The sequence below is a fragment of the Sturnira hondurensis genome, unplaced genomic scaffold (genome assembly GCF_014824575.4).
Source record: "Sturnira hondurensis isolate 20B ecotype Veracruz unplaced genomic scaffold, ASM1482457v3 Scaffold0006496, whole genome shotgun sequence".
NCBI lineage: Eukaryota > Metazoa > Chordata > Mammalia > Chiroptera > Phyllostomidae > Sturnira > Sturnira hondurensis.
In genome coordinates, this window is record NW_028079127.1 from 12,345,981 (window position 1) to 12,360,053 (window position 14,073).

Consider the following 14,073-nt stretch of genomic DNA (forward strand, 5'->3'; position numbering starts at 1 on the left):
TTCTTTGTCTGTGTGTGCACAGGCCTGTTTGGTAGATAACATTCTTTGAATGGTAACCAGTGGGTGTCTCTGAGCTCTTATAGACACAAAAGAAAGTAAACACCCCAAAGCATCTTCTCATTGATAAGTCGAATGCCACTATCAGAGAAGTGACTTATTAACAGTTGCTTTTGTTGAGTGGGGAGAGAGGCATGGGAGATGAAGCTCTTGCTTTGTTTTGGGAGTTAGATGCCTCAAGTTCTTTGTTCTCAGAAAGTTAAGTATTTATTGGTTACAGAGGAAGTTCTGTTATGCATTGGAGCAAGGTAGAACAAACATTAATCTTAGAGTTAAAATAAACAAAGAAACCCAGTTCACATCTCAGGCTGACTGAGCCAGTTTTCTCATCGGTAAAATGAGGATAACACCCGCCCTGTCTATCGCATAGAAAAAATTAAATAACATTAAGTATATGTTAATGAAAATTAAATAACATTAAGTATATGAAAATAACCTTGGAAAGTATGTAAAATATCAGCATTTTAAGCAGGTATGACTTCTTGAAATCTTTGAGTTTTTCCTCAGATTCCATGACTATGACAGCATTTGAATATGCTACCCCCTTTCTGGTGCTAATAATGAAATTCTCAGTGAAATGCTGGGAAAGTTCCAAACCAATGGAAATTCCTACTAAAGCAGCTCACTATCTGATGTTCCCCTGTGAGTGATCACTGTGATGGATCTGCTGAAAGCACCCTTGCTGATTGCTTTGTGAGCTTGAGAAATCTGTTGATAATTTCTGAAGGTAGGGTGTTGCAATGATATGAATGCGTAGGCACTGTTTCTTGTTTTGCTTTTTAAGTAAATATGTTCGTGTGGAGTTGACAACGATAGGTACAGCAAATTGAACATACTACTTTGTTACAGAAATTCATTAGCACCAGCTCATGGTTTAAGTGATCTGGAACTGTAGTGTTAGGGTATGCTCATATTTTTGGCTATGTTAAAAACACAAACTGAAATGAAGTAGATGTCATTGTAAGCACTCCTTTGAAGGAGGTTGAGTAATTACATTGGGTAATTATATCATTTCTTATGTTTGTTGACAACAAATTTAGGCTATGGCTTTGTTAAGGAATAAGTTGAAAGAATGCTTGAAAGCCACCAATATGTTGTCCTTCATTGATGTCCCCTGGATAAAGCAGGGCTTTTCCTGAGCCCGTGTTCACAGGCTGGGAGACATTCAGGCCCTTCTTCTCCCACTGTTCCTCTCAGTAGCCACTGACCCGGCCACGCCTCCCCTCCCTCTCTTGTAATAGTCTTGATGATCTGTTCTGACAAGGCCTGGAGGGGAGTGGGAATCAAATTGGGCAGAGAGAACAAGTTCAGTCATTTGCATTTCTACTTTCCCTGACCCAGCGTCCAGTCTTGAGGAAGAGATGGAAGCCATTATTAAATTGTCCCAGCCTCTGGCTTTACTGATTCCTCATTCTTACCCTATGTTAATCACGTGGGCCTTGGTAGATGAATGACTTGATGACCAGAAGGCTGAATGATCACATAAAGCATATAATTTAAAAATATTTTTGTAGATTTTTTTCTGGTCTTATAAAAAATTAAAAATCCCTGTCCTTGGCCAAAATTCACATTTACATCAAGATGATTTTTCTTTCTTAACATATAGAGAGATTTAGTCAGCTCATGTGCCTTTGTTTTGAATAGTTTACATGGTAATTTCTTAACCCCTTTTCTAGTAGAGTGTTTTCAAGGGGAAGAAGCAGCCCATGAATGTCTTACCTCAGGGCCCCATTCTCCCCTCAGGGCTTCACCTTTCATTCTAAGTGACCACCTCTGACTTCTCTTGACTTTGCATCTCACCTTTACAAGCTACCAAAGCCAGAAGCCAGGAGGAGAGCAGGCCATGATTATTTTACCTTTACCTCTTTTAAAACGTCCCCCTCCCTAGCTTTTTATTTAAAAAATTGTCAAGCCTATAGGAAAATTGTAAAAGTAGTAAAATAAATACATAGTCTTCATGTAGATCCATCAGTTCTTACTGTGTTGCCACATTTCCTTGCTCACTGTCTCTCTCTCTCTCTCTCATGAGCTCTATCTACAGATTTTGCTGAACTTTTAGAAATGGCAAATGACATGCTTATTTAACAAATATTTCAGCGTGGACCATCTGAAAATGACTTCTTCCAGCCTGTGGCTCAGGGCATTGAGTGCCAGCCTGCGAACCAGGGGTTGCTGGTTCCATTCCTGGTCGGGGCACATGCATGGGTTGTGGCCCAGGTCCCCTGTGGGGGGGTGCATGGGAGGCGGCCACACACTGATGTTTCTCTCCCTCTCTTTCTCCTTCCCTTCCCCTCTCTCTATAAATAAGTAAGTAACTAACTAAATAAATAAGCTTAAAAGATAAAAAATAAAAATGACTTCTTCCTACCTAACCACAACACACCATTATTACACTAAAAAATAATGATCATTCAATGAACAATATACTCCATATTTAAAGTCCCCCAGTGGTTCCAAAAATGCCTTTTATAACTTTTTCCCCCCTCTTAGAATCCAATCAAGGATTGGAAACACATTGCTTGTAGCGCTACATCACTGTAGTCTTGTCATCTGGGACAGCTCCCCTGCCTTTTGTTGCCACTGACGAACTCCCACTGAACCAGCCCTGCATCACCAGCCGACTCCTAACGAACCAGTTCCTCGTGTTCCTCATCGACAAGTTCCCAGGTTGTCCTCTCAGAGTAATGAGCTGAAATCTCTCCACAACAGGGCCAGAATGGAAATCTTAACCTGGGTAAGCCTGGAGATAGTTAAAATCTATGTGGTGGCTTCAGCCGCTTTGGCAACAGACCATGTCGGAAAATGTGAAAGACACGTTTATAGTTAATGTTTCAACGCAGTTAGCCACGATGACCTGCTTTCAGGCCCAGCACCATCCTCGGACATTTTGTCCTGGGAATTCTGAATGAGATGTTGCCCTTGGACTTAAAAAGTAAATCCCCCTGGTGTCTGGTGGGATGACTGTTGGTGACAGATTTGTGCTAATAGATATTGAAGGACAGGTTCTCTCAAGGGAGCCCCTTGTGCCTTCTGAATCCACACTTCAATGTTAAACGCTCTGCAGTGTGTCTGGTCTGTCTGAGCTGATCTGCAGGTCGTCTGGATCATACATTTCTGCCGCCTGTTGGCATGAGGCCTCTATATTTTATGGGCGTTTATATTTGAATGTTTTCTTTAATTGCTTTACTACTGTGTCATCTGCTGGGGCCTATACTTTGTCATCATCCCATTCTCTGCAGTCCAGTCCCCAAACAAGCTGAGATCCCCATGTTTCCAGCACTGGTGTGGAAATTGTGAGGGTTAAGTGAGAACCCCATAACACAGATGAGAAAACTGATTCACCCCGAGAGATTGAGCAGCTTGCCCAAGACCACACGGCGAAGTGCTTAAATCTTGGCGGATCATCTTTTTATGCCCCTCAAGGGATCCTGCATATTTTTTAAGAAATCATAGATGCTGTTTTGAGGCGCATAGCATGCTGCCGAAATACTGGTTTAGATGTGCTTACTAAACCATTGAAGTATTTGTGAGATTGAAATCTCAGGACAGTGACGGTAGTGAGAAGTCCACGTTTGTTAAGTGCCTGTCCTGAAGGACCCTCATTTTGACAATATCAGGGCTGCAGTTTTCAGGAGCTCCGCATCCCTCCGTGGGGACTCTGGCTGGCCCCACTTTCAAATGATAGTGCTCTAGGGTACAAACTCGGGGAGTAGGATGGTCGAAAGAAAAAGTTGCATTCTCCAGAGCAGCCTATGAGGACACTGGAAAATTAACTGCTGTTAATTCTTGCCACTAGAAGATGTGTCCTTAGAGCAGCAAAAATAGGCAAAAGGATAAGCAGACCTCCAAAAAAACTGTCTTTTCTTTGGGACAAATGGATCGGAATGGACCTCCTCATAAATCACAGCAGGAACTCATGAGAAGTAAAAACACCAATTGGGAAGAAGGAACCAAAACATCAACACTGAACCAGAATGCCCCCCACCAACCCTAAAAGAGAACCCTTAAATGGACAACAAGTGTATAGTGTTATACAGTGTTAGTGTTATACAGTGTTATATAGTGTTATACAGTGTTATACAGTGTTATATAGTGTTAGCTGTAATTATTGTATCTTTTAAAATACCATTTTAAAAAATCTCTTTAAGTACTTTTTGTACTTTTAGATAAGATGATTTGATTATGTTTGACTTCTCTCCCAAGGGACCAAAAAGCGAAGTTCTCAGCTTTTTATAGCAGGAGGCCTCTAGAGATTTTCACTTTGGGGATTTAAAACCAAATTTCCTGTCTCTATATGAAAAAAAGACTAGAAAGAAACAGGGAAATTATAATAGTTGGGACATGAGAATTATGGCTGGTTTTTAGAACTCACTTTTTAGAGACTTCTTATAATTTTATGATTTATGGTTTGAAATTAAAATTGCTAGAGGAAGGGGAACAGATTCATCAGCCTCTGAGGGGGGAGCAGAGTGGGGTGATGGGGAGGATGGAGCTGGCAGAGGACAGAGGCAGAGGAACTTCCCAGAATCCTCTCTTGGTTGATGGCTGCTGATTAATGAGAACAGCTGCTCTGCTTCTCTGGGAGCCTTGCCTCTCTTGAAATCAAAAAAGAAGGAAAGAAAATGTATCTCAACTCCATCATTTTCAGATTTTTCCTTTTCTTTTATCCCCTGAAAAGGGAAATGCCCCTGAGCAACCAGAAGAATCCCTGATTTAGAAACTGAGTTCCCCAAACCTCTCCACTCCCTTGTTCAGGAAGAAATAAAGCATCTGTGTTTCTCAGGTATTTAACGTTAGTGCCGTGGGCGCAAATGTGCAAGCAGATGAAATCTCCTCTCCCCGTGATGTTGAAGAGTCTAACCTGAAGCCACAGAGCTGGCTTAAATCTCGGCACTCTCTGCGGAAATGCTCCAAGCAGGTGCATCTGCTCTGGAATTGATCTAGAAAACTGGGCCCTTTCCAGAGCCCATCTCAGAAGGCACTTTGAAGTGTGGCTGCAGACATTGTCATCAATCCTGGAAAATAACCTAATCCCTGAATCAGACGTGGCCCCAGATCCAACTGGACTTCCTCATTTGCTTACCGATGTATCCCGTCTTTCATTCATTTAGCAGTATGTATTGATCACCTACTAGATGTGTGCCACGCACGACACTAAGTGCTCCAAGCACAGAGATGTACAATCCCTTGCTGGCAGGAAAGCCCGTGTTTTCAGTGTTAGGAGAGGGGCTGCAGAAGTGCTCCCAGAGTTCAAAAGGGAGAGTAGCTAGGCTGGCACAGGATGAGACCAAGAGAGGGAAGGGGTAAAAAAGGGGTTGGATGGAGGGGGCTTTTGGCTGAGCATTGAAAAGGCAAGTGGAAGTTGCCCCTTTGATTGGGTGGACCAAGGACTATCCATGCAGAAGAGTGAGCATTCATTAAAGATAAGGCAGGTGGTTGGCTCCTTCTGGAAATAAACATAATTAAGAATGGCTATGCCCTGGCTGGTGTGGCTCAGTGGATTGAGTACTAGCCTGAAAACCAAAGGTGGCCGGTTCAATTCCCAGTCAGGGCACATGCCTGGGTTGCAGGCCAGGTCCCCAGTAGGAGCTGTAGGAGAGTCAACCACACACTGATGGAGAAACACATCAATGTGTTTCTCTCCCTCCCTCTCCCTCTCTCTAAAAATAAGTAAAATCTTAAAAAAAAAAAAAGAATAGCTAGATCCTGGTGTATGGTATTGTGGAAAGCTCAAGGCCGGGGTGTGGGCAGTCCATGAGGTGTCTGATGGGCCGAGGGGCTCAGGCGCTGTCTGGATGGCAAGGTAGCCATGTGATCTGATTCACATTTGATTAACTCCCGAATAACAGTTTGTCAAGCACTGTATTTCTTTGGGACTTTGTATTTTTTAATGATAATGATGTCAGAAATGCAAAATGAGTGGATTTGGGGCAGTGTAATCAGTGAGGGATTCATATCTGTTTCTGCTGACTAAAACCTGGCTCAGGACAGGCCGTCAGTAGGTATTTGTTGGATGAGTATGTGAGAAATGAAGAGTTAGGCCCTTGTACAGGAGGGCCGCTTACACAATGGAGATGTGTCTGATTTTCCACAAATGAGTCTGGGGATGCTGCGTTCAGTCCATCCAGGCTTCGGTTGCAGGTGGCAGTGCCGCCTGCTGCTTTCAGCATGGCCTCGCCCGGGGGCATGGCCCGTCTTTGCTGTCCGGTCCCTGGCTCCTGACCTCAGGCCCTGTGCTCCAGCACGTTCCTGGCCTACGCTTGTCTACCCCAGTGTTTCACTGCATCTTTCAAGGGCCGCCCCTGCTCCCCTCACTTGGGATGGCTCCACATGGCAAGTATTTAGGTGCTTTTGTTGTCTTTTTTTTTTAATTCATGCCCAACGTTGCACTCCTAGGATCCAAAGCATTACTTGAGCCCTAGAATCATATCTATCCACAGACAAATACCACGTGATGGTGCATGCAGATATAATGAGGTTACTCAGGGAAAAACTTCCAGCAGTTAGGTTTTGCCAGTGGTGTCTTGCTATGGTATTCCTTCTTAATATGGTGTTTTCAGTGCATTGTAGTAGTAATTTCTTGGCTGTCCATGATCAGCCTATTGGTAAGGTAAATTTTTGTTTGACTTTTGTCTTTGCTATTTTCCATCCTTAAGGTGACTAGAGCAGTGCAGTGGGATGGTTAAGAACAGAGCGGACTCTCTGGGTAGACTGCGCAGCTGCGTTCCTGGCTGTGGTGCTCCTTAAACTACTGCCAATGAGAATCCCCTGGATGCTGAGGGCTGTGCTGTGAGGATCCCCTGGATTCTCCTTAAATCACTGACTGCTGGTCCTCACCTCCAGTTCCTGAGTCCGCATTTAAGGGATGAGGCTCAAGAATGTGCATTTCTCACAAGTTGCCAGGTGGTGCTCATGGACCACACTTTGGGAACCATTGCCATGTGAGGTATGACTGTGTCCACCTGCGTGAAAGGATAATCCCAGTGCCTACTGCTTATGCTTGCCATTGTTAAGCAAATATACACAAAATGCTGTGACCACCACCATGCAAGCACCGCCAGTCTGGAAACTTTGGCCCATGCTTTTGGTCCTTGTTTTTTGTGCCAGTGTTTGTTTTCTTTCCATAATGAGCTCCTGAGCAGATGTAAACTCTGGAGGCTGAGTCTACAACCTGACTTAAGTAACGTGCTATTTTCAGCTCTTCTAGGGACTTGTGCGTTATTTCATGTAGAATTTTGGGTGCTGTGTGACGAGCCTCTGTGTGAGTAGTAAAGGGAACGTGCATACGTGAAATTGAAGGTTTGGGATCACGTCTTTAGCTCATTCTTGGAAGGAGCTCCAGCCTTACACCAGCCTTGCCAAAAGGGGTGTTGTCCACACTTACGTGTGAGGACACTGAAACTCAGTGCACTGGGCAAGTTCTCACAAGCTTTGGCGAGGGTGAGGGTACACAGAAATGAGCAAGTTTGGGAAACCAGCCGCTGACCCATCCCTCTGGAAAGCAGGGCTTCGTGGATCAGACATACATACAAGCAAGCCTCATGAAGAACTGGAATGCACTTCATCATCTCTGCAGCTCTGCCTCAGTGACTGGGCCACCCAGGCAGGGTCTCTGCCGCTCTCTGGGCCTGTCCCACAGAAACTCCCAGATCAGAGATAGTCTGATGGCATTGTTACATCAACACCTACATGGAATGTCCCTGTAGGGTAGGCCTCCATGCCAGCGTCTTGTCTGGGCTCAGTTGGCTGTAGCCAGGGAGCGGCCCGCATCTTGCTCCAGGTGCAAACCGTAGCTACTTGATACAGAAAGAAGTGTTTGGGAACATTCCCTCCCGAGTGGGGTAGGCTCTGGCCTACCTAGCACCTTCAGGGAAACGGAGGCAGCCTGGAGTACCCAGAAGGGCACAGATTTTGGAATCAGATAGACCTGGGGCTGAACCCTAGGTCTTCCACTTAAATCAGTTTCCTCAACAATGAATTGTGGCTACCACCCACCACGCACAGAAGCGTTGTGAAGGCCAAGTAACAAGTGTTTATCATAGTGCCTGGCGTGTCGTATCGGGACTTAATGAATGAAAGTATTTGGGTTGTTTTTTTTAAACAGTGGCAATATGGACAAGTGAAACAAATGTGCTTGGTTTGATCACCCTGTCACTTTGCCCCTTATCACTGACAGTGTGCCATTGTCAGTGGTTTTCTTTTTTTGAGCATAACTTACCTGGTTGATTTTAAAACACAATTTTAAAAATCATTCTTTTAAGGGGCTCAACAATTATTTAATTTAAGGCTTTATATGTTATGGAGCCATTTACTTCCATGGTATTTTTTAATGTAAAATCTGTTCCATGTGGTTGTAGTTCTATAGAATTTTACATTTTGATTTCTTTCACATGATAAAAGGTTTTATGTTATAAATTCTATACACAGGTTCAGTGGACATGCTAAAATTTGCATAAAATTATGTATTGTTGGATACCTACCAACAGAGCATTGGTTGTGTAAATGACAATACATTTATGTATAGAATATTAAGCAGCCATTTTAAAAGATACAGTAGTATTATACCTGTTAACATAGAGACATGCTCACAATTATATGTAAAATGGATGACTTTACCTGAAGATTCACTGCCTCCCAAATCTATCTGGACGTTTCCTGCCTCGGTCTGAGCAGCTTTCAAACTTTAATGGGCCTCAGAATCGACAAGGGAGCCTGATAAATGCAGACCTTAGGCTTCCCGCCTGGAATTGGGTGTAGGAGATGGGGTGCAGGGATCGGCCTTTTCACAAGCAGCCAGGTGATTCTGATATGGGGATGACACTCTGCCCATTTCTGCCTGTTGAAGCTGTATGAGGCACGTCCCAGGTAGGTCTAACCATTAATACAATGAGAACGGTTTGCGGGAAATCCATGGAACCTGGCAGCCAAAGAGAGTGGACTAGAATGCACATGTGTAAATGATAATGACTTCACTGTACTAGTCAGTGGGAGTGGTAGATGCCATTGAGCATGTGTACTATGTAGCTGTTGAATTCAAAACAACTGAATGAGTAGAACATCAAATCTGCATCAAATTTTGCATTAAGCTTGAACATTCCTCTGCGGAAACTATTCGGATGATTCAGAAGGCTGCAGCTGAGGGAAACTGGTGATTGGCAGCTTCATCATGACAACATGCCTCCTCATGCATCATGTCTTATGTGGAGTATTTTGGCAAAACCTCAAATCACCCAGGTGACTCATCTGCCCTACAGCCCAGATTTGGTGCCCTGCAACTTTTGGCTGTTCCCAAAACTAAAATCACCTTGGAAAGGCAAGAGATTTCAGACCATTGATGAGTTCAGGAAAATACTATGGGGCAGCTGATGGCGATTGGGAGAATTGTGTGAGGTCCCAAAATGCCTACTTTGAAGAGGACTGAGGCGCTATGTACAGTGTTTCTTGTATCTTGTATCTTCTTCAATAAATGTCTCTGTTTTTCATAGTACATGGCTGGATACTATCTGGGAAGACCTTGTACTTCAACTTCTGAGCTTCTCCTACCTTATTCGGAACTCCTATAGAAGTTTGTGGCAATTATTGCCTGTTTCCCTGTCTTTGTGCAGCCTTCTGAATTGTAAGACTCTCCTCAGTCCTTCCAACAAACCCAGCTGGACACCCCCATCACATCACTAGGATCTTGTCAGGCCCCTAGTGAGTTCCTGAACACAGATACTGAAATATTTGGAATCCAAGTTTTGTTTACTTTGTGATGAGGAAAAAGAAACCAAGCAATTCATACCTCTTAAGCACACATGCTATTAGCAAGAACTTTGGAGAATAAAGGTAACCTTTCCAACCTTGATAGAAAAAAAATCTTGTTTAAATTACCCTTACCTTGGCAATTGGGCTGTGAAAAGTAAACAGTTTGTCCTTTGTGTATTAACCCTGGTCGAAACCAGAGACAGCCGTGTTTGTTGGAGAGGGTGCTTAAAACCCTTCATGAGGCTTGTCGTTCCCAAGGCTCTGTATAAATATCTTCTGGATTTATTGCTCGGTTTCTGTCTTAGACTTTGTGCCATTGAGGTTTATTCAAGGTGAGTTTCTCATCTTGCAGTTCACTTCAGGGCCATTTGTGCTAAACTTGAAGTTGAGTTTCCTTCCCATCAAAGTACTTCTTTTTTTCTGGTTTGGTTTTTCTTCTTCCTTAAACCAAGTAATATTGGCTATCCACGTCAAGTCAGATTTTTGTTGTCTTACACTCTCTTTTATTTAACAGGCCAGCGTTGCTGATGTAGAGTTATAAATGTAACAGTTAGTAAATAGTATGTTGAGATGATATTGGATTTTTCCCCTTGCCCATGAGAGGACTAGATCATATTCTGTACAAATCTGTGATTATTTTAGCTTTAAAAGAATGAATAGCCACCTAAAAGAATTCCCCTGAAGGAAACCCAAAGAGCCAGGTTTGATCATTTGTCCTTTGAAATCACCCTTCCTTGCTTCACATGGAAGTGGTAACTTTGTATGATTAACTCCGAAGGAGCTGAGAATTGGTGTGGTGGGGGAATGGAAGATTCTGGTTAATGAAATGGTTCTGGTGGGTGGATTGTGCTGGTCCACGTGGCAAACTCATTCTTCTGAACCCCATTCAGAGATCAGATCTAAAACCCTACATCCGTAAAGTTTTACATGATCCCCATCCTTGGAACAGATTAACCATTCATCGTCTTCTGCTCCCACAGTGCCCAACCCACAGTCCTGTGCTCCTTTGTCACCGTCTAGTGTGATTACACGTGCCTCTCTCCATTAGGTGAGAAACTCGCTGAGCATAGAGGACTTACCTGTACAAACTAATCGCCTGGTTCGATGCCCAGGTGAGGTAGTTCTAAATAAGTGGAGGTATGGGTGTCCTGCACTGAACAGGAGTCATCAGTCAGATAAACTGCATCTGGGGTCATTTTCTGAGAATTCCTGTAGTTACTAAATCTAAACCCATCGTCACCCTATTGTTACAATAAGAATAAATGGTGAAAAGGATAAGTCCAGTATCTGCTTCTCACTGGATTCCTATGGCAACTGAGTGTTTCCAGGCTGTGGGACCCTTGATTTAGGGACCTGGATCTGAAATTCTGCAGGAGCCTACTCTACATTTGCCCATTAGCTGCTGTTAAATTCCTTTCTGGACTCCTGAATTCCACAGAAGGCTTAGACATCACAGATATTTGAACTTTGTATACATGTGATAGATATCAAACATACAATCCCCAGCCTCTAACTTTTAAATGTTTGCATTCAAAGAGCCAGTCGGTCATAGAATTAAAAGGGACCCCTTTGTTTTCCTGATTAGGAAACCAAGACGCTTGAGGCATGGGCAGCCTTTAGTGGAAGGCGTGCTGGAACTGAAATTAAATATTTAGGATTCAGGTCTTGGCTCTCGGCTCCAATCACAGCCTCTTACTGGATGGCTTTGTGATCACAAGCAGTTTACCTAATAATTTTTGAAGATCAGCTTTCTCATTTTGAAGTTTGGTTAAAAATCCATTTTGGTGAGCTATTGCAAGGGATTACCTGAGATGATGTGGACCAGGGTACCAGCTGTAATGAACGCACAAAGCAAATCCTCAATGATCTGGAGTCTCCGCCCTTCCTTGCCGACATCACACCATCTGTGACAGAGTTAGGAACAAGCGTTTTCCCGGGGTGTCGTTAGGATGCACTGTGGTTCCCGGTTTACTTTACAAGACTCCGGCACATCAAGGACACTCACTGCAAAGGAGCTGTGTCCCATCAGCACCTGCAAACAAAATCCAGGATTTCTCGCTGGAAGGACAAGCTCCCTTCTGAGTTACATATTTCATGGCTGTTGCTTTTTCCCCCTTTCCTTGTCCTGAGTGTCGTGGCACCCTCCCAGTCAACCATCAACTGCAGTTCAAGTTTGTGTAATTGTGTGAATTAGCAAGATCATTTCTATAAAGCACAAGAAACTCAATGCAGAGTATACAAGCATTTTGGAAAAGTCAGATCCACGTAGCCTCGTAAGTCTTAGGGTTTTAAAAATCACATCTTAATATAGTAAGTTAAATATTTGTGCTAAATCGCCAGGGTCTGGGCTAGAAGTAAGCTTGGAGCACTTTGAGCACAGAGCTGGCAGTCACAGATGTCAGGCGTCACAGTGGTAGGGTGGGAGAAGCGGCGTTGTCTGCTCCCTTTGATCACTCTCCCAAAATCCATTTGTCCTTTCAAAAGACAACTTATTTTTTGATCTTTTTCTTCCCCATAAAGGCAGAAACCTGTGGGTTCTTGTTGTGGGTCGCTCCCCAAAGGAACACAGAATCGGGATCCCAGAGTTCAAATACGTGGCAAATATGCACGGAGATGAGGTATGTATGGGGTTTGAACATCTGAAATGTCACCACAGAAACGTCCCCTGGGGTCTTTTGAGCTCTGTGTAAATGCTAAGAAGGCAGCACAAATTATAGCAAAGAATTTGGGCAGGTCTTCCTGGTAGGCCTTCTGAGAGAACAAGGAACTGGGGCCCAGCCACCGTCACAGCCTGCTGGTTGTTTATTCAGAGTCCTGTGAGGGACACTCGAGCTCATTTTGTTTGGGGGCTGGGAGACCAGTGGTGCTGAAATGCCAGCTGCCAGTGGAGTCCCTGAACTCCTGGAACTGATTTCCTGCCTCCTGGTCAGCATCATGGTGACCCAGCAAAGGAGCTGCATTGTATTTGAACTCACACCATCAGAAGATCCCAAGTAGCTCTCCAAACATGTGATATCTGTTTTTTTGAAAGCTTTTGTCACTTGCTCTTAATCTAATATTCAATGTTTTCAATGCTCAAGATTAGACAACCAAAGTTAGTGTTCTCCCGTACCCACTATCTACAAACACATAAATTCTGGGATGTCTTGCCTCTTTGCCAACATGGCAGGGAGAAACGCTATTTTTTCTGGTTTTCTGTTATTTATTTTATATTTGGCAAAATGCCGTTTTACCACTTCTACCTGTCCTACCGTTCTTGCTAGGCTTTTGAAAATGCTCGCTGCTGTTTCTCGCCTTACTTCTTCAGAGTATTTTAAGAATATGACAACTGTAGTGTTTTCCATTCCCCAGGACGCCATACAACTAGGCAATCAAATGGAAGGGAAAGACATTTCCTAGGCATCCCATTAAAGAAAGTTCCTGTAGGAACAGTGTGTAACAAACTGTAAAACACACCTAGCTTTAAGGAATGTTGAAGTAAATGTATATCCGGTAAGTACAACTAGCTGGCTTGTTAAGACACTTCTGAAGTCTCAGTAGTGTGCGTGGTATGTTCTAATCAAATGCTGGGCTTCCTGTCCTGGCTTAACCCTCCCCAAACCTGGGCTTTCCCGAAACAGGACCCACCCCTTGTGACACACACACAGCCTGCCCTTGGCAGGCATGCTGCCCAACCTGTCCTGCCCAGAGAGGGCACTTCTTGCATCTGGAGCTAAGATGCAAGCACTCGCCTCCAAGCAAGGGGCTGATCTTTGAACTGGATTTGTAGGCGAGTGGAAGTTCAACCTTCCTGTGACTTATTTTATTTTATTTTTTTAGTGCAATGGATTGTGCTTTAGAAGACTTACCATTGCTAGGAGTCTGACCAATGTTGTTTTTAATAAAACAGCCATTCATTCCAAACAGCAGCCTAGACTTCCTCTCTCTGTTGATCAGGGTCCTGTGGAATCCATTTTTAATCAGAGATATATGACACTTGTTGACTTCGGTCGTTTGTTTACTGAATTCCTGGCATTTCCCAGGGTGCAGCCTGCTGCTCAAAATTTAATCCTCTGAACCGAAACTTCCGAAGATAAGCAAGAGTCCTTTCCCTCACTCATCTCTGAATTTCTTTGTTTCTCCTGTGCACTTTCCCAAATTTCTGGTATCCTCCTCCCCAGGTAGTTAATGTACCCCTTCAAGTCAGGGCTCTCTAGTTCACTTTGATCTGAGGACCGAGATGGAGTGGGGGGAAAAGTTCCACTGTGTTTTGGGGTTGGGACCTAAAGTCCT

General features: G+C 43.7%; 1 protein-coding gene across 1 annotated transcript in view; it reads left to right on the forward strand.

The window, feature by feature from the left end:
• CPM (carboxypeptidase M) overlaps positions 1 to 14,073 on the forward strand; it is an 85,897-nt gene that overhangs the window by 36,639 nt on the left and 35,185 nt on the right. The window contains exon 3 of the mRNA XM_037049479.1: positions 12,322 to 12,419. Coding sequence (XP_036905374.1) covers positions 12,322 to 12,419 — 98 coding nt within the window. The remainder of the gene's footprint in view (positions 1 to 12,321; positions 12,420 to 14,073) is intronic.